The 27,950-nt window shown below is 54.9% G+C and overlaps 2 protein-coding genes and 1 non-coding gene across 7 annotated transcripts in view; 2 read left to right on the top strand and 1 right to left on the bottom strand.

The window, feature by feature from the left end:
* Window positions 1–271: 271 nt before the first annotated feature.
* On the bottom strand, window positions 272–8,657 carry Map1lc3b (microtubule associated protein 1 light chain 3 beta). The gene is made up of 4 exons (XM_026401862.2): window positions 8,526–8,657; window positions 4,112–4,167; window positions 1,287–1,393; window positions 272–722 (listed from the first exon to the last, which is right to left on the bottom strand). Exons 1-4 carry the CDS (start codon window positions 8,563–8,565, stop codon window positions 548–550), a joined length of 378 nt encoding a protein of 125 aa, XP_026257647.1. The 5' UTR covers window positions 8,566–8,657; the 3' UTR covers window positions 272–547.
* Window positions 8,658–14,375: 5,718 nt separating this feature from the next.
* Window positions 14,376–14,448, top strand: Trnam-cau (transfer RNA methionine (anticodon CAU)). Its single transcript has one exon. It is a non-coding gene; the product is annotated as a tRNA-Met (tRNA).
* Window positions 14,449–14,742: 294 nt separating this feature from the next.
* Fbxo31 (F-box protein 31) overlaps window positions 14,743–27,950 on the top strand; it is a 29,945-nt gene continuing 16,737 nt past the window's right edge. For 2 of the 5 annotated variants that reach the window (XM_026401832.2, XM_026401829.2), the window contains exons 1-2: window positions 14,745–15,149; window positions 27,219–27,290. In XM_026401832.2, the coding sequence (XP_026257617.1) occupies window positions 14,798–15,149; window positions 27,219–27,290 (424 nt within the window). In that variant the 5' untranslated portion in view covers window positions 14,745–14,797. Of the gene's footprint in view, window positions 15,150–24,425; window positions 24,867–27,218; window positions 27,291–27,950 lie in introns of those variants that run through there. The other 3 variants (XM_026401833.2, XM_026401831.2, XM_026401830.2) reach the window with 2 other exon arrangements.

The following is a 27,950-nucleotide window of genomic DNA, read 5'->3' as shown; positions in this document are numbered from 1 at the left end:
GACTCTCTGGCTCGGGCGGGGGCGTGGACTCTTGGCATGCTGTAGCTGGGAGACAGGAACCTTGAGCCTTGTGCATCCGTGCTTTCTGCACAGCCCCCTTGGCCCTGTTCTGTGAAAGCCAAGGCATCTGGGGCCTGTGCACAGAGTCCCCTTAGGGAGCCTGCTCTAGCTGAGCAGAAACCCTCGCAGGACCTGGAGGAGAGGGGGCAACCTGAATGCCCTGCACGTTCCTACTGGGGAAAGAAGAGCAGAAAAATAACTTGGAGGTCTATTTTATTGGCAACTTAGGATGCAAAGTATTTTATTCTTAAACATCTAAAATTTGAAGACAAGATGCCTAGGTTAAATAATGAGGTTCCCAAAGCTGAGTGTGCTCACTTGGAGCTCCATTTTTCTGCTTGAAATACAAAAACAACCCTCAAAGCTCCCTCCCAGGTGGAACACAAGTGCCCCATGGCCTGTGACTGGGTGAGCTCACGAGTCTCAGTTGGCGACATCCCTTTTTCTCCTTGGCAAGGGCGTGGAAAGCTCGACGCAGGGTCCTGGTCTACTCGGCCGACCCGCTCCCGAATGTCTCCTGGGAGGCGTACACCATGTACAGGAAGCCGTCCTCGTCCTTCTCCCTCTCGTACACCTCGGACACGGGCGTGGACACGCTCACCATGCTGTGGCCGTTCACCAAGAGGAAGAAGGCCTGGTTTGCGTTCAGCTGCAGGCGCCTCCTGTTGAAAGAAAGGCACGTGAAGAGGGGATGCCAGCCTTCACGGGGACCTGCACACCACAGAAGCGCAGATGGAAGACCTCGCAGCTGCTGCGTCTAGCTAGGTAGGACCAGCATCCCCCTCGCAGACCGGCTGGCCCTTCCTGAGCACTCTCCCCACCCTGCAGCATGAGGAGCAGGCTGGTGGGCACCAGGATGCCACGCGGGGTGCCATCCCCTGCACCCCACTGAAGACGGGATGAGCCGTGATCACTGCCGGGCCATCTTTACCTCACGGCCAAGGGCAGTTTTCAACTGGCATGCCGTCCACACCGCCCTGAGAAAAACGGATGTAAGCCCGTACAGATGACTGTCGACATTTGTTTTAGTCATTTTGCTGAACCCACTTTAGTAACTGTGACATTTTAAAGACATAACATCTGTACTAGATGTGATGGACGGATGAGAAGGGACCCAAGGTTCTCCACCCAAGAAACAGGGAAGAACTCAGTGGTTTCGTTAGGCTGGCAGAACCAAAAGTGGACACAGCCACTCAAGGAGTATGAGACCCAGAAAGCAGCAGTACCTGATTATCTTGATGAGCTCGCTCATGTTGACGTGGTCGGGCACGAGGAACTTGGTCTTGTCCAGCACAGGCAGCTGCTTCTCACCCTTGTATCTTTCTATTATCACCTAGAGAAGCCAGAGGCGACGTTCCAGCAGCAGGAAAGGCAGATGCTTCCCAGCCGCAGCGGGCACGGGCCGGGCACGGGTCTTGCTGGCTCCGCACGGCTCTCCTGAGCGAGCGAGCACTTCCCGGCTCTGTCTTGGTCTCTGGTGGGATGTGCAGGAGAGGAACCCTAGGGGAACTGGGGCCACCACCAGGTGGGGAAAGCTGCTCTGCTTGAATTGGGAGCCATACAAGACCAACACCTCGTCAGAAAAAGGCCCTCAGCCTCACACAGGGGCACACGCCTGGCATCCCAAGGACCCAGGAGCAGAGGCAGGAGGATCACAATTTGAGGACAGCCTTAGCACCTTAGCAAGACCCCGACTCAAAAATAAAGGGCTAGAGATGTAGCTCAATGGTAGAGCACCTGGGTTCAATCCTCGGCACCAGAACAAAATACCAAAAGCTACAGAACGTGGAACTACGCGGGCAAGGAAACGGCTCCATGTTCGGGACTGATATTAGCGTGTTAGTTTCTCGCCACACTTCCAAGAGGAAAGTTTTTGTTAGTTCTGAGCTGCTACACAATCCCACCACAGATGGGCCTTTGAGCCTTGTCACCATCTGCATTCACCAAGCGCCAAAGACTCTCCTTACATGGTGCTTCTACCTGTCACAGCAATGGCAGAGAGACCAGGAGAGACTCTTAACATAAATGCTCATCTGCACGCAGATCCTCAGAGGGGACACATCAGGCTCTGCGCATAAGGAGGCCACTTGGGCTGCTGTCCCCTCTCTTGTCAGGATCCGGAGCACGCACACAACCCTGTGTTCCATCCCCAGCACCACGCAAGAGGAAAAAGAAATCAGCCTAGGCAGAAAAAGACTGACAGGTGACATCCACAAGGAGATAGCAGCGTGCAGACGCCACGCACCTGGGTCTACACGGCTGTGGAGGACCCCGAGGCAGTGCACGGCTCTGGGGTCTTGGCTCAGAAGAGATCAGAGAATGAGGTCAGGACCTCGGCAGCCTTTGCTAAAGGAGCGCTGCTGGCTGAGGCCAGGCCTGGCTGGCCACCCAGCGAAGACACTTCGACTAAGATCTGCCGGGCCACGTTTTGGCTCTTGTCCTTTCCATTTCTATCTAACTGGGGAGAAATGGGAAAGCATGGGATGGGAGCCTTGGCCAGGTCTGAAGAGTGGCCCAGGAAGCAGTTCACTGGGGGTCAGCCTCTGCTCTCGGGCATCTGCACAGAGTTGCTCTGACTGCTCTGTTTTCCAGGCGCCACCCGTGACAGCGTGGCTCACACCTGCTCAGGTGTCCCCAGTGTGGAAGTGCAGACAAAGAGTTTGTGCCAGGAACTTGGTGCTGCAGTAGGACAGTTGGCCATCAGCGTGCACAGGCTGCAAAAGTCCTGGAGGGCTCCTGGCCAGCTGTCTGCTTCCAGCTGCTAGCAAGTGCCAGTGTGCAGACCCCGGGTGCTCAAAAGCAGAGCAAAGCTTCAAATCCTCAAAAGCCTCCTCAATCTAGGAGGGCTCTGCTTGGGGAGCTCTCGCCTGGGGTGACTCCTTACCCCTGAGCATGAGGACAAAGTGCAATGTCCACCCAGCACAGGGAGACACAGTGTGTTGTTCTATACTGCAGTGCTGTGCACCCTCGGGGCCCAACCCTCAGAGGCACCATCTTGCCCCTCTCAGTTCAGTATGAACTGACCAGTGAGAAAGTCACACGTGAAACTAAGACTACCTAGAAGCTGGCAGTGGAGTGAGCTTCTTTCCAAGTGAGCCACGGGACTGGTGGCAGAGGGTATAGCCAACACTGGGCACCCAGGGACCCAAGTCATGGGAACACGTGCAACATCTGGGCTCCTCTGCCATGTTAAGAGGAGGGCACCAGGACTCCTCCCAGAATCCTAGTAACCAGCCACAAGCCCCTGGGAACTCTGCGTCGAGGCCTGAACTGAGCCTGTCTAGACCAAAGGTGGGCTCTTTTTGAATGGTTTTGCTCTAGACCTCATGCCCAGAAGCCCGTCCAAGGTCCGCCACCAGAGGATGCAGCTAGGACACTGCTGAGCAGGCAGCAATTACACCAGAAGCGCCTGAGGGTGCAGGTGGTCTCTGCCTTCTGCAGGCAGCCAGACTAGGGAGGGGCCCTGAGGCACCTGCAGGCCGCAGTCTTGGTGAAGCCCAGGGCCCACTTTCCCCAGCAGTCACCTGGCCAAGCCTCCAGTAGAAGACAGGGAGGACGTCTTGGCATAATTAAATAGTTGGCTTGGCTAGGCCACAGGCACTGGCCCACGCCTGTAAGCCCAGTGACTTGGGAGGCTGAAGCAGGAAGACTGCAAGTTCAAAGCCAGCCTCAGCAACTCTCAGCAAGACACTTTCTCTAACTAAAGTACAGAAAAGGGTGGGAATTGGCTAAGTGTCCCTGAGTTCAATCCCCAGATCCAAAAACAAAACAAAGAAAAAAAACAAAAGAAGAAGTTGGCAGGGCGCAATGTAGGCCCCGGTGCATCCTCAGTACCTAACAGGAAAAAAGCCGAGGTTGCAGCCCCCTCCCTCTCTTCTCAAATAAGTACACTGGGCTTGTGAAGCGTGAGACATTAAGGCAGTGAAGTCAGATTAGCAGGAAGAATGGGACCTAACCCCAGGCTGCACCCGGGGTCTGTGTCCGAGGTCCCCTGAAGAGGCCCTGTCAAGTGGGGCATGCGGGCTACTCTCTCCTCTCCCCGAGGACCTACCGGGATCTTGGTGGGATGCTGCTCACGGATGAGTCGCACGTCTTCTACTCTTTGTTCTGCAGGGAGAGGAAGAGAGGAGGAGGCATGAGCACCTACTGAACCCAGGGGCACTTAACCACCGAGCCACGTCCCCGGCCCTTTGTTAATAATCAGATACAGGGTCTCGCCGAGTTGCTTAGGACCTCACTGAGTTGCTGAGGCTGGCTTTGATCCTCCTGCCTTAGCCTCCCGAGCTGCTGGGATTACAGGTGTAATCACCACACCCAGCTTAAAATCAATTTTTGTTCAGTTTTCATGATTCAATTTGGAATAGGAATCCATTATAAACCACAAACTATTCAGAGAGGTTTTCTCTTATCAATTCCAGCTTTTCAGTGATATGGTACCTAAGGAAAAAGAAACTGCGGAAGGAAAAAGGAATATGGAAAGGAAAAGTACTTGAATTATTTGAGTTTTTGACAGTTTTGCTCAGTACCTAAAGGAAATCAAAGCTTAAAGTACAAAGCCTTCTGTTGAATATTTTCCAAGAATCTCGCTTCTCCCTTTCAACATAATCACTTATTTCTACTTTTCAACAACTGTGCCAGGCTCTCCGTGCGACTGGGTGAGGGTCGTGGGAGCTCTTGGCAGACCTGACTCCAGGGCGGGAAGTGGGCAGGGTGCCGCTCAGGGCACAGCAGTGTTGGTGTGTGCTCTATCCCCAGGATGGAGGACAGACATTCCAAAGCAGTGCACAGACACAGGATCTAGATGGCATCACCCGGGGATGTGGCTCAAGCGGTAGCACGCTCGCCTGGCATGCGTGCGGCCCGGGTTCAATCCTCAGCACCACATACAAAGATGTTGTGTCCTCCGATAACTGAAAAATAAACATTAAAAAAAATTCTCTCTCTCTCTCTCTCTCTCTCTTAAAAAAAAAAAAAAAAAGAAAAGATGGTATCACCCAAAACCTTCAACCAAACCTTTACAAAATGACCTCAATTTTGAATAGGATTCATTCTCATGGTATTTGCAATTAAATGTTATGAACTTCTTGAGGAAATAGCTCCAGAAAAAAGATGGGTTTGCTCTACCAACACAAATTCATTCCAATACTGCCCATTTCATTTGGATGTAAAAAAGACTTCAGCATCACCTTTTATGAAATCTATTGAAGTACAGCACAGAGGTTCTGCTTTCCCCTCCCTTATTAAATATAAACGTGTTTTCCGTGGACAGGGAAGCTTCGAACCCCTGGGTGTGAGTATGCATTCCCGCCGAGCAAGCAGCCAGGCCAAGATGCACTCAGCCATTGTTAAGAGTGGACCCAAGAGAAAGACTACAAAAAAAAAAACCAAAAAACAAAACAAGTGAGCCTCACAGCTTCCACCCTGAACCACTCCATTTCCCAGTGAGGGGCTCCCCATCTGTCCTCCCCAGAGAGGTTCTGGCCTTCCAGGTTGACTCCCGTCCACCCTCCAAGTCGTCAGTGGGGATTGCTCAGGACGAAGGGAAACCTCGATTCAATTAATCCACTCTTAACAGACTGCTCTCAACACACTCTAGGACATATTCACACTTCAAAGCTCATAGTGGTAAACTAAAAGTGGGATCAGGAATATAAATAGTAATAAGTGCTGGAGAGGACGTGGAGAAAAAGGAACACGGAATCTGTTGGCGGGATTGTCAATCAGTGCCACGACGGTAGGAATCGGCACGGAGGCACCTCAGAAGACTAGCCAGGAGCTGCCCGATGGTCCGGCCACCCTACCCCTCAGCATTTACCCTGAAGAATCAAAGCCATCTTACTTCAGTGACCTACCCACACCAGTGTTGGCAGCAGCACAACTCACAACAGCCAAACTGTGGAACCAGCCCAGGTGTCTATCAGTGGATGAATGGATAAAGAAAATGTGGTCTATACACACAGTGGAGTTTTGTCAGCCATAAAGAAAAATGGAATTATATCACTTTTAGGAAAATGAATGGATCTAGAGATCACCATGTTAAATGAAATAAGCCAAACTCAGCAGGCAGGTCAAGGGTCCTAAGGTGTATGCTGAAGCAAGACAGAAAGAAAAAAAAAAGCTTGTACCAATACCTTACAGCACTTCCCATCCACGTGTACAACTGTAATGCACCAATAAAAAGTGTGGAAAAAAACAGAAGTGGAAACATTCAGGCTGAGGGGATTTCTTTAAAAACACCAGAAAACAAGTCTATCTGGGTACGCACAGAAAGGAAGAAAGAAAAAGGGTCTTTTCTTAAAAAAGGGTCCAGGAGGGCTGGGGATGTGGCTCAAGCGGTAGCGCGCTCGCCTGGCATGTGTGCGGCCCGGGTTCGATCCTCAGCACCACATACAAAGATGTTGTGTCCGCCGAGAACTAAATAATAAATATTAAAAAATTCTCTCTCTCTCTCTCTCTCCCCCACTCTCTCTTTAAAAAAAAAAAAAAAAAAAAGGGTCCAGGACTGGGGATGCAGCTCAACGGGAGAGCCCTCACCTGGTGTGTGCAAGGCTGTGGGTTCAGTCCCCAGCACCAAAAATAAAAAGAGCCAGGTGTGATGGTGCTAGCCTATAATCCTAGTGACCTGAGGGGACAGGGCAGCAGGACGACAAGTTCCAGACCAGCCTGGACAACTTAGGACACCCTGTCTCAAAAAGGAAAAAAAGGGCTAGGGTATGGCTCAGTGGGAGAGTGCCCCTGGGTTCAATCCCCAGAACCACAAAATCAAAACAGAAAGTGACTTCCATTAAAGGTGGAAAAGAGGCATAAAGGGACCAGGACTCCCTCGGAGGAAAGCACTGCACAGCTGGCTGAGGTGGGGGAACATGAAGAACCCACTGGCCTGCAGCTGGAGCCCCCTCCTGCGAGGAGACCTGTGAAGGAGGCCAAGTGCCACCCAGCACATCCAGGAGGGAATGCCTTCACGCCACACTCTTCCTGCACTGTAATGACTGTTTATTATCTATCTGCCACCGCAGACTGGCGGGACAGCCGGGGCCCTGCTCAGCCACCTCAGTCTTCTACCCATGTCCCCACCACCCCCAGCCTTGCACAGAGAAGACCGTTAATAAGAAGAAAAACGGTTAATAATAAGAGTTAAAGGAAAAGCAGCAAAGTGACGTGAACTACTCCAAGGGCACAAGGAGACCCACCCTCCAGTCCTCAGCAGCCTTGAGGGCAGAGGGCAGAGGGGAGTGTGCCTGTTGTACCCAGAGAGCACTTGCAGCACCTTCTGCTCTCACCATCTCCAGAGTGGCTTCACTGAGCAAGAGGGAAGCATGACGGTCCCCAGACTCTGCATGGCTGAGCACTGTTCTCAGAGTGCCTCTGACTTTGGCAAGACTCTGGCAGTCCGCCTGTCCACTATTTATTCTGCACCAACAACCCTTCCATGGAGAAACACTTCCACCGGTGCAGCCTGAGACCCAAGTTTGCCATCCTCAGTAACATCTCGGCGGAACGTGCCTGCAAAGCAGATCTTCCGCTAAATAAACTGGGGCACCCAGAAGAAAATGGAGTCAAATCACATTTGAGAAGACTGAATCCAATATTATTTGCTCAATTTTAATTTTTGAAATTTGTGTCTAAAATCTGCAAGGACACACTGCCGACCTCGCCCCGGCCCACTCGGCACATCCTGGGCGGACAGCGAAGGCTACCTGCGGGAGCTGAGGGAGCAGCGGCCTTGGTGGTGAGCGCCACCTCCCGGGCCCCACCCGGCGACTAGACTAGAAGGGAGGGACGGTTTAGGGCGAGCCCTGATCCGCTCCGCGAGGGAACCCTCGGGGCAGCGCGGAGTTGGTTCCCTCCACCGGGGCTTCAGCCCGCCCGCGGGGACGGGCCCCCTGGACCCCCGCCTTCCCGGGGCCGCCGCGCAAGGCGGGTCTCCAAATATTGGCACCTTTCTGCAAAGTGACAGAGAGGCCTTAGACGGGCAGGGGACAGGGGTGACCTAGGAGAAAACCCCCGGGACCAGGCAGACCGGAGATCGCGAACTGGCGCGGCCACCATCGGGCGCAGACCGAGCCTCGCACGGTCCCTGCGTCCTTCGTCCTGCCCTTCCAGCTCTTCCTCGCGGCCTGGGAGCGACACTCCAAGACCCCCGGGGACGGGACGACCCCATCGCGGGGGGAAGCGGGCCTCGGGCGCCAGCGTCGCCGGCCACTGCGCAAGGCGAGAGGGCGCGGGACCTCTGCAGCCCGCGGACCCCGACGGCAGCCGGCACTCAGGACCCCCGCGACCCCCGGACCCCCGCGACTCCCACGACCCCCGGCCCCCGCAGTCCCCGCGACCCCCGGTCCCCGCCGCCCCCTTCGATCCCCGACCCTCGCGGCCTCCACAGCCCCCGCGACCCCACAGCCTCTGTGGCCCCCGCTCCCCGCGGCGCCGCCCGCCCGGCCCACCGTCCGCGGTCCCCCGGCTCCCACCGAAGGTGCGGCGCTGCTTGAAGGTCTTCTCCGACGGCATGATGCTGGAGGTCCCGGGCTCGGCGGCTGCGGGTCCGACTCCGGCGACGGCGACTTCCCTAGTGTCTCCTCGGCCCGCAGCCGGGTCAGGTGACCCACGCCGCGTCATCGGGGGCGGGGCCAAACCGGGCCCCTGTGGCCGCCATGACGGGCGTGGCGGAAGTCGCGGGCCGCGCGCAGCTCAGGCTCGGGGTCGACTGCGCGTGTGCATCGCAGGAGGCGGGGGCGCGTGCTGTGGCCCGGCAGGTCCCGCGGGAGGTCGCCTCCGGGCTCCTTCTCCGCGCGCCGGTGTCCCTCTGCCACCTGTCGCCCCGGCCCACGCTGGCGGAGCCCAACCCAGCCGGTCCAGGCGTCCGCATCAAGTTCCGTCCTGAGGCCCCGCGGCGCCCTCCGCGGGCCGACGTCCGAGCCGGCTGGTCCTCGGGTCACCCCGGGTCCGCCTCGGCCCCGCCCCGCCGCGCGCTGGCGCTCAGGGCCGCTGGCTCGGTGCCCGCCTTCCTCGAGCCCCTTGGTGGTGTGTCTCGAAGGGACCGCGCCGCGCCCTGGAGCGGGCCCGTGGCGGGGCCCGGGGGCGCGCTCCCGCGCAGACCTTCCCGCGGCTCGGCCCGGGGCCCGCGGAGGGTGCGGCCTCCCAGGGCAGCCCTGAGCTGGACGCGGGCGCTCCCCGACCTCCGCTCGGCCCCGAGGAGGCCTGGCCCCGGCAGCCCCTGCTCCGTTGACGGGGGCGGGTTTGGGGGAAGGAACCCGGGCCTCCCGCTCCCAGGCAGGCGCTCCGCCGCCCAGCAACTCCCCGACCCCGGTTCTTCTCTGCTACCGGGACTCGAACCCGGGGCGCTGGACCGCCGAGCCGCGTGCCCAGCCTTTTCACTGTTTGAGACAGGGTCTCCGTGGTTGCTTAGGGCCTTGCTAAATTGCCGAGGCTGTCCTCCAACCTGCGATCCTCCTGCCTCAGAGTCCCGAATACCAGCATTATGGTCACGTGCCACCACACGGTTTTGGTTTTGTTTTTTTTTTTTTAAAGAGTGTATGGTTTTTGTTTTGTTCTTTTGGAACTGAGGACTGAACCCTGCGGTGCTCTGTCACTGAGCTACATCCCTAACCCTTTTTATTTTATTTACAGGCAGGAGCCTGCTAAATTGTTGAGGCTGGCCTCAAACTTGGAATCCTCCTCCCTCAGCCTCCTGTGTCACTGGAATTAAAGTGCTCATCACCACACTCAGCAAAGGAGTCATTTTTCCGTTGTTTTGTCTCTACAAGGCAAATAAATTTGAAATGACCAATCTAAATAAACTAAGATCTTTTTTTTTTTTTTTGCCAGGTGTGGTGGTGCATGCCTGTGATCCCAGCTAGTCAGGAGGCTGAGTCCGGAGCAGGAGGATTGAAAGTTCCAGGTCAGCCTGGGCAGTTTAGCAAGACCCTGTCAAAATAACAAGAAGTCCCGGCTGGGTGAAGCTCAGGCAGAGTGCTCCAGGGTTCCATCCCCCGTGCCCAGAGGGGGTGGGGTGAGGCACTGACTGCTGGCTGATTTTTTTTCTGGACTCATGATTGACTGGTGAGCAAGTATGGACTGGTAAGTGCTTTCTTGGCTTAGTTGCTACTTTGCAGGAGTTGGGTTTTTCCTTTCTCTTGCTGGACAACTGTTCCAAATGCAAGAGAAAAAAACGTCAATATCTGGCAGATGGAGGTGGGGGAGGGAAGCAGGGATTTTCTCTCTTCCCTCAGGCCTCAGGTTCATGGCCGGAGCCCCGGGTGGTGGTAGGTGAGGGCTACTCTTTCTGTTCTTGAAACTCCAAGTTCACGTTGGCAAAGCTGCTTTGTTCTACCCCAGCCTGTTGTTCCAACCCTGATATAAAACCAATGTCTCCACAGTTCTCAAGACGACCCAAGGTGGTCAGGAGCACCAAGGTGGCTGATGCTGGGGCAGCATTGAGGCAAGAGGATGGTAGACCCAGGCCGGCCTGGGCACCTGGGCCAGAGCGCTGGCCAAGCAGGTGTGAGGCCCTGGGACAGCCAGCAGCACACTTAGTAAAAATAGCACACTTTTGTCAAAAGTATAGAGGTCACACCTACGATGGTTTTTGATTCACGTACCAAGAGACAATATCATGTAAAATTCCAAACAGAAGTGCACTTGAGCAGGGTGACACATTCCACGTGACTCGAAGGTTAATTAGGTGAGAACTATTTGGAATGGCCACGTTATGAGTTGTATATTCGTAGCATGCGCACCGAGTGACTCATATCTAAGTAATACTGCCCCTGAGACAGTCCCCATAAAGCAGAACACGTCTTTCTTTTACTTCATCCAGTGCTTTCTCTAGGAATTTCGTGGTGCTTTAATACTGTCCATAGCACATTCTAGAAAGCCAAGCAGAGGAAGCTTTCATTAATCCGCACCCTGTTTCTTTTTTTCATACCACGAAACGGCCATACCGTGGGCGGAACCACGTAACGCAAACTGCCGGCGAAGCTGGGGCACTTGGCGGAGACGCGACCCAGGCTGGCCCGGCACCAGCAGCAGGCGGCAGGTGCGCTGCGCAGCCCCGCCACACTCAAGATGGAGCGCGCGGCTCCCAGGCGCTCAGGGCTGGCCCGCCGCCTCCTCCCGCCCCGCCTGTCTCTGATTGGAGGACACGGCCCACCGGCTTTGTGGTCTGCGCGGCTATTGGCCAGCCGTCCGATCAGTCGCGGCACCACCCCCGCTCCTCGGAACAAGTAAACAAACAAGCCACTCGGCCCGGCGCCGGCGGCCTCTGCGAGCTCTGCGTGCCAGGTCGTTTGTGCGGCCGCGTCCGGAACCGGACGGGCCGCGGCAACGCGGTTTCGGTGGAAGAAGTGCTACTTTCGGCGACTTTCCAGGCAACTGAAGGATGAGCCCCGCCCACATTCTGCTGTTTTGCTGACGTTTTCCGTCCCGTGAACCGAGTTCCCTCCCTGTTGCAGAGTCACGGTGTTGGGACAAAAGGACTCCTGCGTCTCATTTCCCAAGAACGCACCCGCCTGGTTCCTTGTCAAGGGGGCGCAGACGCGCTCAGTGCCTCGGGGCTGGGGAGAGAGCTCGGCGCCGTCCAGGCCGGCCGCGGTCACCCTCCGAGTGGGACCTCCCAGTGGCAGCTCCTGGCACGTCTCTGGGGAGGCTGCAGCTGCCGTCCCTGCTGCCGGTCTTCCCCCTCCAACCCTGTGCTCCCGGCCTGTTCCTCACGCCTACTTCCTATGCACTATTACTACTTACACACTTCCTTTCAAACAGTCCACTTTTTACGGTATTAACTTTGCCACAAGCAGTCGTAATGTTGTGGAGTTATGAATTTGACGTGCTGCTTAGCATTTTCACCTCTGTGTAGCAGATATCAAACCAAAACAGAAGGTTTCATCCCGCACGTCACAGGCAACCCTGCCGGTTCCCCCCCGACGCCTGTCATCGCTGTGTCAAGCGTGCCCCCCGAATCGTGGCCAGCCTGGTGTTGCAGGAGAATGCCTTCTGGCCGGTCACTCTGGCTAGACCTCCCCCTTTCACCTCTGGCCTATCTGTCCCTTCCTGGCTGTGTCCAGACCACTGCCTCGCAGACCCTCTTGTCTTGCTGTGAATACTCACTTAGCCATGGACAACTAGAACAAGTATTCCTCTGGCTAACTTCAATTCTTCCTTTAATTGGGAAAAACATAATAAAAACGTGTGTGTGTGTGTGTGTGTGTGTGTGTGTTTGTTTGCTGGAGATTGAACCCAGGGCCTTGAGCTCTTTCTTCCTACAATTAGAAATGTCACATCCTGAAACACCCTTTCTCTGATCATCCAGATGAAGTACACACATCTACAGAAATACATACATGTGTGTGTATATGTCTCTTTTTAAGTGCCAAGTTATATAACTCAAATTATAAATATAGGCTAGTATGACCATTCTTCTAAAGATGAAAATAACTGAATTATTTTTCTTTTTATTAAACTTGAAGTCCTCTACGGGAAAAGTGTGTTTTATTAATCCTCTTACACCCAGCTCCTACAGCAGGCCATAGGTGGATGGATGTTGACGTTGTTTTGATGAACTGACAGCACTGGTCACGCCTGTACTTTGGAATTCACTGGGACACACAGGACACAGCACACAGCTGGCCAGGCCTCTGTAAATAGTCGTGACAGGGTCTTGCTTGTCTGCTTACCCTCTCTCCCTAGCTGGGACTTTCTGCTTGGTGAAGGCTGATGAGCTCCATGTGCTTGGTTCATGTTTCTCAATTCCAGCTTTTTAGCCAGGTTGCTCCTTTTTTTTTTTTTTTCCTTTAAACAACATTTGAGTCAGTGAACACTCACTAAGAGTGGCCATCGGTGATGGGTATGTCCACTGAGGCTGCCGCAAAGAAAGCCAATGTTTCCAACCAGACCACCTGGGGGCTCTGCAGTGGAGGGGAAACCTAGGGAAATGCTCAGGGGTGTGTGTGGGGCCTCTGACCGGGAACTGGGGCTGGGTTCTGGGCTGGGTTCTGTCCGTGGGACCCTCATATGCTTTTCAGTAAGTGAGCAACATGATGCTTTTGCTTTTAATATTTTTTTAGTTATAAGTGGACACAATATCTGTATTTTATATTTATGTGGTGCTGAGCCACACCCCCAGCCCCTTGCTTTAACTTATTCTGTGAAGGAAAAACATCTAGTCAACAGTGTGCAGGGTGGACACTTGAGTCTAAGTGCAGGAGCACTTTAGACACTGTTTTCAGTCATGTGGGCGCAGATGGCAGGTTGGACTGGACCTGTAGCCGGTTTTTAGCGGGAAACCTGCCTTACTGTTTGTGATCTGACGGCCAGGCTGCTCCTACACCCCAGAGGGGGTGACAGTCCATGCAGCTATACTTACGTTTTAAGTTTTACTAATTTAAATTTTTTTATTTTAAAATTATTATTACATGTTTGCGAGGGGGTCTTGCTATTTTGCCCAGGCTGCCTCCAGACTCCTGGGATCCAGCAATCCTCTTCTGCCTCAGGACTCCCAAACGCTGGGACAGCAGATGCCCACCGCACCAGGTAAAATGACATCAAATTAAAAACAGACAACCAGCGGCTCCGGAGGCCGAGGCAGGAGGATGGCGAGTTCAAAGCCAGCCTCAGCAACTGCGAGGTGCTAAGCAACTCAGTGAGACCCTGTCTCTAAATAAAATACACAACAGGGCTGGGGTGTGGCTCAGTGGCCAGCGCCCTGAGCTCAAGCCCCGGTACACACACACACACACACACATACACACATACACACACATACACACACACACACACACACACACATACACACATACACACACATACACACACACACACACACACACACACACATACACACACACATACACACACACACACATACACACATACACACACACACACACACACACACACACACGCACGACGGAGCCGGCTGGGCTGTGCTCAGGTGCAGAGCGCTCGCCGGGCACGGGTGAGGCGCTGGGTTCGATCCTCAGCACAGCATTAAAAAAAGAAGCCAAGGAAGGCGCGCCGTCCATCTAGGACCGCTGCAGACGGCGGCCGCAGACCCGGCCGGGCGGGCGCCTCCACCCGCCGTAGCAAAGCCGAGCCCCGGGCAGGTGAGCCCCGCGGGCAGGTGCGCCCACAGCCGCAGGGCCGCGCCGCCGCTCTCCGCACAGCGGCGGCAGAGCCTCTGCTGGGTCAGTCCGGCGTCGACAGATTCCAACGCCTACGTCGCCAACGCCGCCAGCGCCGCGGGGCCGAGCCCTGGGCAGCGGCGGGAGGCCGCGCGGTCGGCCGGCTCTGCTGCAAGGGCCGCGGCGCGGGGCCGCCTTCACGGAGCCTCGTTAGCGCAGTAGGTAGCGCGTCAGTCTCATAATCTGAAGGTCGTGAGTTCGATCCTCACACGGGGCATCCGCACTCTTTTGTTTCCGACAGCGGTGACTCTTTTCGCGAGCCTCGGGGCTGCAGGCCTCCGGGTCCTGGGGTCCTGCGTTCCCGGGTCTCAGGTACCCGTCTGCCGGCGGGTGTCCAGGTCGCCCACACAGCGGGATTTCTCGGAGGCGGGGCCCGCGCCACTCAGAAGTGTGGAGTGCGGAGGGGGCGTGCCGGCCCCGGGCGTCGTGCGGCGAGGGCGTGGCCAGGCCCGGGGCGCGGTGAGACGCGGGGGGCGTGGCCAGGCCCGGGTGCGGCGTGCGGCGGCTCCGGCCGCGCGTGCGCGGAGAGCTGAGCGTGCGTGCTGCCGTCCGTCCTGCGGGCGGGCATGGCGGTGTGCGCTCGGCTCTGCGGCGTGGGCCCGGCGCGCGGATGCCGGCGTCGCCAGCAGCGTCGGGGCCCGGCGGAGACGGCGGCGGCAGACAGCGAACCCGACACGGACCCCGAGGAGGAGCGCATCGAGGCGGGCTCCGCGCCGCCGTCCGGGACGGGGGGCGGCCCGTGCGCGGGCCCTTCGCCTTCGCCCCCGCGCTGCTCGCTGCTGGAGCTGCCGCCCGAGCTGCTGGTGGAGATCTTCGCCTCGCTGCCCGGCACCGACCTGCCCAGCCTGGCCCAGGTCTGCACCAAGTTCCGCCGCATCCTGCACACCGACACCATCTGGAGACGGCGCTGCCGGGAGGGTGAGCGCCGGGCGGGGCCGGGGCCGGGCCGCGCCGGGAGGGTCGGGGCGGGATCTGTCGCAGACTCGAGGTGTGGTGGGGTGCGGCCGGGGCGCTGCCCACACGGGGGGCTCAGGGAGGGTTGTGGTTCCCCCGGCTGTGGGTCCAGGCCGCTGAGCCCCAGTGGCCAGTGAGCGCTGGGGCCGGTGTCCCTGTCAGCAGGGCCCAGGAGGTTCCGAGGGCTTGGCTGCCTCCGTTCCCCCCAGGGCGCAGAGCCCGAGACACCCGAGATCTGGGGCTCTTGCTGGTGACGGGCCAAGTGTGTGCGTCAGGCCGCCACCTTGTCCTCAGGCTGGTTGGGTGCGTTTTATCAGGATGCTGGGGGCAGGAGTGAGGGCAGGGAGAAGCAGCTACTTGAGGTGACAGTCTAGAATTCAAGGCTCGCTGAACTTCAACCTTGAAAGACGTCTGATGTGCAATCACCTCTCATATTTTGTTCAGAACAAAACACTTCCAGACGCTGCGGAACAGCAAAAGGAAGAAAGCAAGCGTCATCAGAGACCTGTACTGTTAAAGACTTAAAATTTTGGAAAGTTGTCATTCCATACATGGAGGTAGTCATGTCGTGCACATTTTACTTAGAGGCAGTTTGCAGTAGGACTCTGTGGTGTCCACTCCATCCATAATAGCTATAAGCTGTATCTTAACTGGCACACTTTGAAGTTTTCCATTTTTTCCTGGTCCTAAATTGTGGTTTGACAATTGCTTTGTGCATTTTATAGAAGTTTGGGAGATTTATGTGTATATTTTAGAACTTGTGAGGTTATCTTGTTGGAGTGCATTTGCTAAAATGTAACCGTTGGGTAGCATTGATGAAACCTTTGCTACCTTACCCACCTATTTGTTTGTACCACAAAGGTCTGCAGGAGAAGGCCTCTTCTCCCAAAACCTCCTGGCAGTGGGCTGATGGTTCTATCTTTGTTGTATAACATAATGGCCAAGGCCCTGGGTTTGGAGTTAGCCAACTTGGGTTGTGCCAGGCTCCATTTATCTGCTGCCAGGTCCTGGACAGGTTGCTGCACCTTCCCAAGAATGAGTGATGTATTTGGTGGGAAGTATCTTCGTGAGAGTTGAGTAAGATGAAGCACCCAAAACCCTCATCCCTAAACGGTAGCTGTTTGCTAGCAATGCATCTTTATTGTATCTTTTTCTTGTATTTTTACTGTATTTTTTTCTTGTTTTGCTTTTCTCTTAGCTTGTTTTTGCCTTGCAAATTTGTAAGAACTGTTAATAATAGTTTTTTTTTTTAAATTTTAGTTGTATATGGACACAATACGTTTATTTTACTTATTTTTATGTGGTGCTGAGGATCAAACCCAGGACCTCCTATGTGCAAGGCAAGTGCTCTGCCAGTGAGCCACAACAGCAGCTCTCAATATATGTCAGCTATGGGAAAGTGCAGTTTGTTGCTGCATTATAAAATTGAGGCAAAGAAAGTTTTACTCTCCCTTTCCCGGTGAGCCCTACCTCGTGTAATCAGAAAATTCAGAGACGTGCCACAGAGTAACTGAGTTGCCGCCCAGGACGGGTTGTTAGAATGGTTAGTGGAAATGTGCAAGGTTCTGATGAAGTCGCAGGAGGAAGCTGAGGGCCTATGTTCAGGACTCCACTTCCCACTGGGGGCTCTCAGGCAGCTTTCTGGGGGCTCCAGAGGCTCAGGCCATCAGAACATCTCATTTACTCAGGTGACACTAGAAGATGATAACACTAGAAGATTCATTTTGAGAAATTAAAAAAATAAAAGAAAAACAAGCTGGGTGTATTGGCACTTACCTGTAATCTCAGCAGCTCGGGAGGCTAAGGCAGGAAGGATGCAGGTTCAAGTCCAGCCCGAACAACTTAATGAGACCCTGCATGCAAAAGGCCTGGGGATGTAGCTCAGTGGTAAAGCCCTGGGTTCAGTCCTTAGTACCATTAAAAAAAAAAAAAAAAAGCAGATACTGGATTAAATGAGGAAATAATTCCCTTGGAAAATATTTTTCCGGGGTCTGGCTAAGTTGCTGAGGCTGGCCTGGAACTTGGTATCCTCCTGCCTCAGCCCAAGTACCTTCCTGAACACATTTACACACAATTGGCCACACCAGTCTTTTTTCTTTTTTTAAAAATTGACTTAAAGGTTTTATTCAGGTAATTTGGATAGGTTTAATAATTTGCAAAATTTTTCTGTAGTTGTTTGTAGACATTCGTTTTTTGTCTTCATTTGTAATGACTTTTGCAAAATTTCAAACTTTGACTTCCTTTTTTTTTTTGGGGGGGGGTGCTGGGGATTGAATCCATTTCCAGGCAAGCACTACCACTGAGCCACATCCCCAGCCTGCAGAATTTCAAACTGTAAACAAAACTTATAGATTCTAAATTTTGGATATGATTTGCACCTTATGATTGCGAGTGTAGTGGACAGCCAAGTCTTCAGAGTTCCGCGCTATTGTTTTGGCAGCTCTTTTCCATCCCACGAGGTCAGGAATTGGCTGACTGGCAGTCCCACCTGGTATTGTGTGTGTCTCTCTGAGACAGGCCAGTTGTGTGTAAATGTGCACAGGAATTGTGTGTGCGACAGGCCTAGTCTGAGTCCCCAGACTTCATCTCCCCTGGACTGACATTTGGTGGTGGTAGGTGCACTGAGGCCAGTTAGGTGGACAGCAGGGCTTCTCCCGTCCTAGGGCAGATGGCCAGGCTTGTCCCAGCCCAGTGTCCTGGCAGAATGTAGGGGTCCTTTCCCTTTTTAGTCTCCTGAGAATGAGAGAGACCGATTTGTGTGTTTTCCTGGGAGTGGGAAGTGGCCTGGGTTTCATGGCTTCTGAGGGTTGGAGGCCATGATTGACTTTCAGGTGTGTACAAGACACATTTAAGAGCTCTTTCTAAAAGGATAGGATGAGTGGGGCTGGGGACTACACTAGGTACTTAAGATGAAGTAGTTGTCATTCATGGAGAAGTTCAGACTCCCCAGTGCCCCATAGTGATAGGAAATGGGTTGTTTCCATAGGACCTTGACCTTGCTGGCCCCCACATGTTAGCATGTGTTAGCATGTTAGCAGGCTAAAATTGGTGTCTGGACAACTGGGGATGGTGGTCTTTCTCTGCTGGGGCCAGCACAGAGCAAGTAGGGACTGCTCCCTGTGAAAGGAACCAAGCCCAGCCCTGTGTTCAGGGTGTAAACTTTTTTTTTTTTTTTTTTGTACTGGGAATTGAACCCAGAGGCTTTTTACAACTAAGCCACATCCCCAGCCCTCTTTTTAAAAAATCCTGATACAGGGTCTCACTGAGCAGCTCCACCTGGCCTGGAACCTGCAATCCTCCTGCCTCAGCCTCCCTCCTTGGGATCGCAGGCATGAGTGCGCACCTGACTGTAAACAGCTTTTTGATGCGTCACTCACTTGGCGTCACTCCTGTGCTGTGTGCAGTGCCATAAATAAGTGGTTGTTTGTCAGGGAGCCAGGGCGGAGGCCAGCTGTGTGTGCTCTGACCTCGCCCTGACCAGGCCCTTTGTGGCTGATACTTCACTCTTTGGCTGGGAATTTTAAAAGGAGCTAATTGTGACAATTAGGAGATATTTATGAAGTCTGCCCAAGGCTAGTGAGTTTTGAAAATTCAGGCCCTCTCTACATCAAAATATTGAAAGAACTGCAAAAGATTTTAAAAAGAGGAAACACTCCCGCATTCATTTCCCCCTCTGCACTGACCTCCACTCAGAGGGTGGCCCTGAGGGTTTCCTCTCAGCTTGGTGCCTGCTGTGTCAGGCCCAGTGTCTCACTGGCCTGTTTCTTCCCACATGGTAACCTCTCCACGCCACCTGGAATGCTGTGTGTAGAATGTTGCCGTTAGCTCTGAAGCTGGTGAATTTCATCACAGTGAGGAATAGTCTTTTCTTCTAATGTCTTGATCTTTTTGCAGAAATGGAAATTGGAAAACCAATACTTGGTCAGGCACAGGGGTACACACCTGGAGCCCAGTGACTGCAGAGGCTGAGGGAAGAGGATTCCAGGTTGAGGCCAGCCTGGGCAACTCAGCAAAACAAGACCCTGATGCAATTAAAAAAAAAAAGTTGGGGGTGGAATGTAGCTCAGGGGTAGAGCACCCCTATATTCAGTCCTCAGAACCAGAAACAAAACAAAAACTCAATACTTAATTTTGTTTTGCAGGCGAAGAAAATGCTGTTTTGGTTCTTTGTGGTTGGCTGATGTGAATTGTGAGGAGCAGGGCTTGTTACCCGTGGCTGATATTGGAGGCTCATCCCAGGAGGAGGTTTTGGAACCAGGTGTAGGGACCTTATGGTTCTGTTGAGTGGGTGCTTGTTGAGCCAAGGTTCTGGCAGAAGGATCATCAGCTGTGCAACAGCCTACCCAGGACACAGCAGAGAAAGGCCAGGCCAGCCCACGTCCTGGGGGACAGGAGAGTCCTAGGACTCCAGTGACCCTTTTCCCGAACACTGCTGCTTAGAAGGAGGACCGTTGTAGCTGGCACCAGTTGATTCTTGTGTGAGGCTTTGCTGAGAGATGTCACCCTTCACGTGGCAGAGAGGGAGGGCAAAGGGAGTGCTGCTGCTGAGGGGAACCTTGGTAAGACTCACTGTTTTTATTTTATTTTTAACTTTAAGAAGGTGAACTATCCCAGGTAGGTGGTGTACACCTGTAACCCCAGCAATTCAGGAGGCTGATGCAGGAGGATGCAAAGTTCAAGGCTAGTCTCAGCAACTTAATGAGCCCCTGAGCAACTCAAAATAAAATGTAAAAAGGGTTGGGAATGTGGCTTATTGATTCAGCATCCTGAGTTAAGTTCCTGGTACTAAAAATAAAAAAAATGAAGACAGTGAACTGTCCTAGTGGCTGGCCAGGCCAAGGCTGGTGGAATCCGAGTTCAAGGCCAGCCTGGGCAACCCATCAAGGTGCTGTCTCAGAATCAAGAGATCAGAGCTGGGAGTGTGTCCGTGGTCGAGCGCCTCCTACCTTGCGGAGGCCCAGGTTCCATTCCCACCACCAGTTAGAAAGTACCTGCCTGGCAGGCCTTAAGTGGAGGTTGTTCCTGACCTCATGTAATCGGACCAGCTGGCCAAGGCCTGGGCACAGCTGTTCCTCCTGCTCATGCTCTTGGGAAGGGGGTGACGTAATGCATCTGAGGACTGGGTGTCTTTCTGGCTGGAAAGGGCATCATGGGGCCATGGAGAAGTGCAAGTGTCCTCTCCAGACCCATGTCTGTCCTGACCTTCCTCCCATTTTAGAGGCTGCTTGGGTTGGGCTTGTGAGTCAGCCTCCACCGAGGGATGCTGGCCCCAGTGATGGAGGAGGGGGAGCCGGGAGTTCAGCTGGTCTCCTGATGGTGTGGTGTCCCACACTGGAGAAGGGTGCAGTGAGATGATTCCAGAGTCGGGGAGTTGCAGATGGCAGAGGGCTTCCCAGGGTCAGGAGGGAGGGATGTCCTTGGGCCCACAAGGCCTCAGCCGAGGGCTCCTCTTCTGCCAGTGGCTCCTCCTCTGCCAGTGGCTCCTGGAGCGCAGGAGGGGTCTGCTCCCCTGGAGCAGCTTCCTCCCACCCAGGGAAGGACCCCTTTGTGGGGACTGGTTGTGAGGCCAGGTGCCGTGAGCACTGAGCAGCTTCAGCGTTCTTGCTCGTGTCCCACACGTTCTAGGCCTGTGATGGGGACATGGGGGCCTCTTAGGATCTGGTTTTTGCATTCTTTTTTTTAAATGTAGGACACAGAACCTTTATTTTACTTATTTGTGGTGCTGAGGGTTGAATCCAGTGCCCCACATGTGCAAGGCAAGGGCTCTCCCACTGGGCCCCAGCCCAGCCCCTGGCTTTGTCATTCCTTTGTGTTTTATTTGATTTTTTTGGAACTGGGGATTGAACTCAGGGGTGCCTAACCACTGAGCCACATCCTCAGCCCTTTTTGTATTATATTTAGAGACAGGGTCTTGCTAAATTGCTTAGGGCCTTGCTAAGTTGCCGAGTCTGGCTGGCTTTGAACGCGGGATCCTCCTGTCTCAGCCTCCTCAGCCACTGGGATTATAGGTATGCCCCCCCACACCCAGCTTCAAAGTAGACTTTTGGAAGATTTCTGGACCCTCAAGCGGGTCACCAGCAAAACCAGGTGGCACCCTGTGCACCTCAGAGGACCCCTGCCAGACGTGGCCCATGCCTGGCCCTGGACCAGCACACGACCTGGAACCAACAGACCCACTCTGTGCTCTTCTGTCACCAGCAGCAGAAGACAGGCCAGGGCAAGCTGAGGACAAGGACAGCTGGACAAGCCTGGAACTAAGTCCATGAGGAGGGTCCATACCGGCTGTGATTCAAACACACGCAGCCTGGGCCCCAGAGGCCCGGGGCCGCCGCACATGGAGACCTCTGCCCCGCTTTGTAGTTTTTCTCCCACTCTCTGAAAAAATATAATTTAGGGGCAGAAACTCAAGACTAAAAGCAAGACTCCTCCCTCTACAACACCCCAAGCAGGGAGGGCAGCGAGGAGGGCCTGGCTTGGCCGAGCAGGAGGCCTGGGCAGCCAGGGAGGCGCCCGAGCACCGCAGAGCAGGGGGGCACTGGCCTCCCTGGCTCTGGCCCCACGTGAAGAGGGCTGGGGATGTAGCATAGTGGTACAGTGCTTGCCTGACATGCACAGGGCTGGGGATGCAGCACAGTGGTACAGTGCTTGCCTGACATGCACAGGACTGTGAGTTTGATCCCCAGCACTGGGGGGAAAAATCAAAGGGAAAGAATCATACTCCATCGTGAGGCTGCCTCTTCAGGCTCCAGCTCCACACATCCTTATTGGGGTCGCACTTCAACACGACGTCAGAGGACAAGCCGGATTCAACCACAGTGTCCCCTCATGTCCTTTCTGTGCCAGGGCCCACCTGGGATCTTGGTGATGGTAGTCTTGTCCCCTGGGCCCCTCTGGGGTGACGACTTCTGACTCCCGTGTCTCTGACTGCGGCTGTGCCTAGAGGGCTGCTTGGGTGCTCTGCAGGGCCTTCCCATGGCTGGACCGGAGGTGGGCACTGGGAGGAAGACCCCAGGGAGCCAGGACCACCAGATGCTCTGCAGCGGACAGGAGGGGCTGCCTGGCCATGCATCCTGTGTTCCCCAGCGTCGCTCACCGGGGTGGAAGGGCTGCCTGTGGCCATCTGCGCCTGGACCCGGCTTCACCCTGGTAGTTTTAGCACACTTGACCATGGGAAAGCAATGGACTTTGCTCACGACTTCAGAAGCTGTTAGGAGACTCATTGCTGCAGCAGGGCGCTGTGGGGGGCAGTGGAAGCAGAGGTTGGTGGTGTGAGCCTCCCATCCAAGCCTCCTGTGTGTGCCAGTGCTGCCTGGGCAGAGCCCCTCTGCCTGTCGAATGTGTCCTGTTACAGTGCAGACTCTGATTCAGCTGTCTGTGGGCGCCCCCCACGCCTGGGGAGGCTGTCCTTTAGGCAGGAAGGTTCTCATGCAGGCACCCAGACATCTGCACACTAGACACCAGCTTGTGACCCTCTCTGCCCCATGTCACATCCCAGGTGGGCATTGGGAGTTGCTGGGTACTAGTGTACGGAGTGGTTTCCTGACTCTCGGTTTGGGACTGTGTGGGGTGTTAGAGGGGCTTGCTTTAAGCAGTGGGTGTTGGTCTGGGATGTTGCGTCCGTGCAGTTCCTGGAGCAGGTTGTTGCCTTGCTCAAGAACCTTCTTTGGCTCCCCTCTGCTCCACACTCTGGATGACCTGGGCTTGGCTGCCCCGGATGCCCCACCTGCCTCTTTGCTTTGGCTACCTGCTGCCCCGTTTGAATGGCACCTCTCAGGTAGCTGGTTTTCTCTTTCCTTAGAGTTTTCCTGGGATGGGGGATGGGGGGAAAGGAGCGAGTACTGTTACTCAGGTCAGCTCTCACTGGCTACCTGGTCTCTGAGAGCAATGAAGGTGACTTAGTCAACCAGAGCTCTGGCTCGGGTGTCCCAGGCTCCAGCCCGACGCCTCCAGACGTCGGTCTTAGGGCCGGAGCAGGCAGTGGTGTAAGTGCCATGAAGATCTCTGCATTGCGTGGAAAGGTTACGAGGCAGCTGATGATGGCCCTGCCACTGTGTGAGGTCCGTTGGTGCCTTCATGGGCCGTGGTGGACATTGGGGCTGTGGCTGTCACCATTCTAGATGTGGTCAGTCTGGCCTGAAGTGGCATTGCAGTGGTGTGATCATTGGGTAATCTGCTGGTGGGAGGGGTGGCTGCTGTGCTGGGGAGCACAGCATGGGGTGTGCTGGGAGCACCCTGCTGCGAGCCGCACCCCATCCTGTGGTGAGAAAGTTCTCTTTGGTTCACAGAGCCAACTGGACCATGCCAGTGGTCAGGTCTCTCAGAGGCTGGCTGTGGTTCATGTGTCATGTCTGGTTGTCAGCTCTGGGTAAAGGGCTGCTGCCTTGTGTGGCCTGTCCCTTGGTCCAGCAGGCAGGCGTTTCGATGTTCCCAGCTGCTGGGGCACCCTTCATAGTGGTGGCCTTGGGCTCTGGGCATTGGTGAGTTCCAGATGTCCAGGGTAGTCTCACTGACAGATCCTCCGGGACCCCTGGACCTACGTGGAGTCAGCCCGACCTGTCCAGGCCTCCTCTGCCTCCCTGACCATGCGCTTGGCACAGCTGTATTTTCAGGGGCTTTCTCAGACCTGGGTGGTGCACTCTGATCCCTTGGGGCAAGTCACCTGCGCACTAGAGGAAGGTCCCCTTGGAGATGCCAGTGGAGGCTGGGTCCCGGGAGCCGGGTCCTGTCACATTGCTGCCTCTGTCCTTCCTTGGCTGACTTTACGGGAACATCTTGACTCCAGTGAACAATTGAAAGAACAGATTGTGTCCTTGTGTTGCATCAGCATATCTGAAACTTGATTCCAGTAGGGCTCGGAGTCGGTGGCCCCAGGCCTGCTGGCTGCCCCCCCTCCTCCCGTGAGGATTTGTGGGTGAGTGTTCCTGGTGCCCAGTTAGGATTGCCAGATGTAGGGTTGCAGGGGCTTACAGAGGCCCCAAGCCGATCCCCTTGCAGATGGAAGGTGAGACTCACTGTCTCTCCCTGTACCTGGGGTGCAGCCCCACATTTTGGCAGGATTGCCTGCCCTCTGCAGCTCCTGCAGCCAGGGACTGTCCCTCCCGCCGTCCCTCTGGCCATTCTCTCCCTTCTGCAGCACTAGAGTGCAGAATCTCACTCCCTTGAACCTGGTCCCTGCTCCTCTTGGGGGGCCTTGGCAGCTCTTCCAGCATTGAGGAGAGCCTTCCATGTCCTTGACCCTGGGCAGTGGGCAGGTGTCAGGTGCCCCATCCCCAGGAGGCCAAGGCGGCAAAGCAGGCTGCAGCTGACAGTGCTGTCTTGAGCATTCAGTGGTTGGTGGCCAGCTGCTGGAGGAGGCCCTGGACTTGGTCCCTGTGGTAATGGTGCAGTCATTGCTAAAGGTTACGAGTGGATCCTATTTAAAAGGACAGTTCTTCCTTGTTTGGAAGTGTCTGAGTTCAAGTCATGTTCCTGCTGGTGGTTGGAGCCTCACAGTTTCAGGGTACTTGTGGACCAGCCCCCGTAGCCTGGCTGTAAGACTTCTGGGGGCTGCGGGGGAGCCCAGCACCGTGGCTCCTGGGAGGGAGGCTGCCACCTTACCTCAGCCTCATCTGGAGCAGCCCCCACGCCTGGAGTCCTGTTCAGGTTTCATTGATGAAGGTTTCTCAAGAGCCCTGGACCCTGGTAAGGAAAACCAGCGGCTGCAGGGAGGACACGCATGTGAACTGTTCTCATACCCTGGAGCAGGCGCTTCAGGGAACTGCTTGCTTTGCCTCCGTTCCTTTCAGAAGTGCAGAGAACGACTAGAGGTTGTTTTTGGTACTGCTGGGGTTGCACCAGGGCTGGTGTATGCTTGACCAGCACCCTGCCACTGAGCCAAGTCCCCAGCCTGCGTTGTAGAAGGTGAAGGAGTGGCATTAGGAGTTCTTGGTGCTCTAAGGGAAACGCAAATGGGCCTGAGCTCAGCAGCCATGGGAAACGCGGCCTCGGGCGTGATTGTTGAGCTCTGTGCTGCCTGGGACGCAGCACAGCCACGCGCGACTCTCCGCACTTGAGTGACGTGGCTGGTCCCAGCGTCTGTGCTTCCACACCCCAGCTTCCCAGGCTTGGGATTAAGAAGAAGGGCGCTCGGCACCCACTGCATGTTGAAGTGATAGAGCTGTTTTGTTAAATAAAAGGTGTCCTGAACACAGTTCTACTGTTGTTCTGTTTTGTGGTGCTGGGGGCAGAGGGCCTTGCGTGTGCTGGGTGAGTACTCTGCCACCGAGCTACACGCCCCCCACCCAACCTGCTTGCTTTCATTTGTAAAATGTGGTACTGGAAGATTAAGTTGCCTCTGTGGCTTGCACTTTATTTCTGCGTGGGGTAGGGTCTAGACTGCAGTCAGGAGTTGCTTGACCTGCCTGGAAGTTTTCAGTAGCATTCTCTCGGTCCTAGTCTTTCTCCAAAGGACGGCGGTGGCATTTTGCTGGGTGTGGTGGTGAGTGGCCTCTCTGGGAGGGAGTTGGCCACCGTACCTCAGCAACCTGGATCAAGGGTGTGCCTTGCCTGGGTTTCCCCCCAAAGGGAACACATGGAGCTGCTGGCTCCTGGGCCTGGGGTCCAGTGTGTAGGCAGGGACATGCTATGGGCAGCAGGAGGCCTGAGGACCCTGCCAAAGAGCTTTGCCAGTGGGTTGGGCTATGGCTCAGTGGTAGAGCACTGGCCTAGCACGTGTGAGGCACTAGGTTCCATTCTCAGCACCACATAAAATAAATAAAGGTATTATGTTCATGTATAACTTCAGAAAAAAATATGTGTATGTAAAGAGAGCTTTGCCAGGTAGCAACCCCTCTCTCCAAAGAGCCGCTTGCCCTGTCTGTGCCTGGGGCTTTACTTGGGCCAGCCTCAGGGTTTACCTGGTGCCCGAGTGTTGGGCTGATAACATCTGTTCCACTGAGAAGAAAAGGCCAGTCCTCTGGGAAGGACCGGCAGGAGTGACATGGCGAGGGGCAGCAGTGGGTGCTCCCGGACTGCGTCATGCCCACATTCTGAGTTGCCAGCTTCTCTTTCTGCCTGGGGGGCAGAGTCCTGCCTTTGGAGGTCATTGTCAGGATTGGAGAGGTCATGCTGTGGGGCATTGGCTTGACACTGCACACCTCTGATCCCAAGCGTGAGCTGTGGCCAGTGTGAAGCCTGTGGACTTTCCTGGCCCCTTCCTGTGCCAGGAGCTCACAGGAGGAAGGCCTCGTGACCTTTGTGGAAGTCACCACCCCTGTTCTCAGGGTTAAGACTAAGATGGAGGTGACGTTGCATCACTCTGGGCCTGCAGGCAGGATTAAGTTCCTGATGCCTGTAGTGCTTGGCATGGTACCCACACAGGAGTGGCAGTGGCTGCACGTGGCTCTCTGTGGGCGTGGATGCACTCAGGGCACCATGCTCTTGAGCCTTGCTGAGCCAGAGGCCTGGATTTTGGTTGGGACGCCCTGGGTGGTAGGGCTGGAGGGCGGAAGGTAGTGCTGCCAGCAGAGTCAGGGAGCGAGGATGGGGGAGGGCAGAGGGTGTCAGGGGCCCCTTCACTGACCAGGGACCTGGACAGCCTGGTGCAAAGGGAAGTAGGGTGTCAATGCCCCTTTGCAGCGTCTCATCAGAGTTGAGGACAGCCTCATGGCTGTATTGAGCAGTTTGTGGCATGACATGCAAGCCATGGTGGGGTTATGTTGGCCCCTGGCGCTGGCGCGAGCCCTAACCAGAGGTGGCCTCATTTCCATGGGAACAAGGCACCATTTCTTCCAGCGCATTCACAGAGCCTGAGTGTTTAGCCCGGGTGCAGCAGGCTGCTGGCCGCGCTGTCACGGACGCTGCATGTCATCATCTGTTGGGGTGATGCTAAGATGACAATGGCTCCCTGGGGACCAGGCAGTGGCTCAGCGTGCAGCACCACCCCTCAGGCCGAGGCTCGCAGGCGCGCCTGCTGCTCCCTTCGCTGCCTCGCAGCTGTCTCTGTTGCTTTGTGATTTCCTGATTTTAAACTTCGGCTAACATTTCTTGTTGCAGAATACGGTGTTTGTGAAAACTTGCGGAAGCTGGAGATTACAGGCGTGTCTTGTCGAGACGTCTATGCAAAACGTGAGTCGATCTTTGCTGTCACCTCCTAACTGAGAAGCGGTGAGCTTGAGAGGGAGGAGGGGACAGCTTGGGCCTGTTTCCGTTTTCTCGGGTGCCACTCTCAGTCACACTGGATGTTGCGATTTTTGTTTGTGATGCTGGTTTGGAACCCAGGCCTCACGCGTGTGGACAGGAACCAACCTGCAGCCCGATGTCCTCAGATACAGCATTGGTGGCCTGGCGCTGCTGAGCTCAAGGTGCTGGGTCCCCCGTTTTGAGTGTGCCATTAACCTCACTTTTAGTTTGCTGGCTGAAGCCTTCAAGAACCTGTGTTTTTATTTCTATAACAGTTTTTGTGCTTATTGATCTAGTGTTGCTGGGGATCCAGGGCACCTGCGTGCTGGGCAAGCTCTTTACCACAGAGCTGCACCTTTGCTCATGTGTGTATGTGTATTTTGTAATGTTTTAATTTTTGCAGTACTGGGGAACCTGGGGGTACTCTACCATGGAGCCACATCGCCAGCCCTTTAAAAAAAATTTTTTTTGATATTTCTTTTAGTTGTCGATAGACCTTTTATTTTATTTATTTGTGTGCGGTGCTGAGAATTGAACCCAGTGCCTCGCACGTGCCAGGCGAGTGGGCTACAGTTGAGCCACAGCTCCAGCCCTTTTTAATTTTTA

Source organism: Urocitellus parryii, chromosome 15 (genome assembly GCF_045843805.1).
Source record: "Urocitellus parryii isolate mUroPar1 chromosome 15, mUroPar1.hap1, whole genome shotgun sequence".
Lineage (NCBI taxonomy): Eukaryota > Metazoa > Chordata > Mammalia > Rodentia > Sciuridae > Urocitellus > Urocitellus parryii.
Note: the sequence above shows the minus strand (reverse complement) of the source record. Positions and strands in the feature narration are given on the sequence as shown.

Coding starts and splice junctions, on each gene's coding strand:
- Map1lc3b (XM_026401862.2), bottom strand. CDS start 8,565: ATGCCGTCGGAGAAGACCTTCAAGCAGCGCCGCACCTTCG. Junction 1,394..4,111: donor AGCATCCCACCAAGATCCCG/GTAGGTCCTCGG, acceptor TGGCTTCTCTAG/GTGATAATAGAAAGATACAA. Junction 723..1,286: donor GAGCTCATCAAGATAATCAG/GTACTGCTGCTT, acceptor TTCTTTCAACAG/GAGGCGCCTGCAGCTGAACG.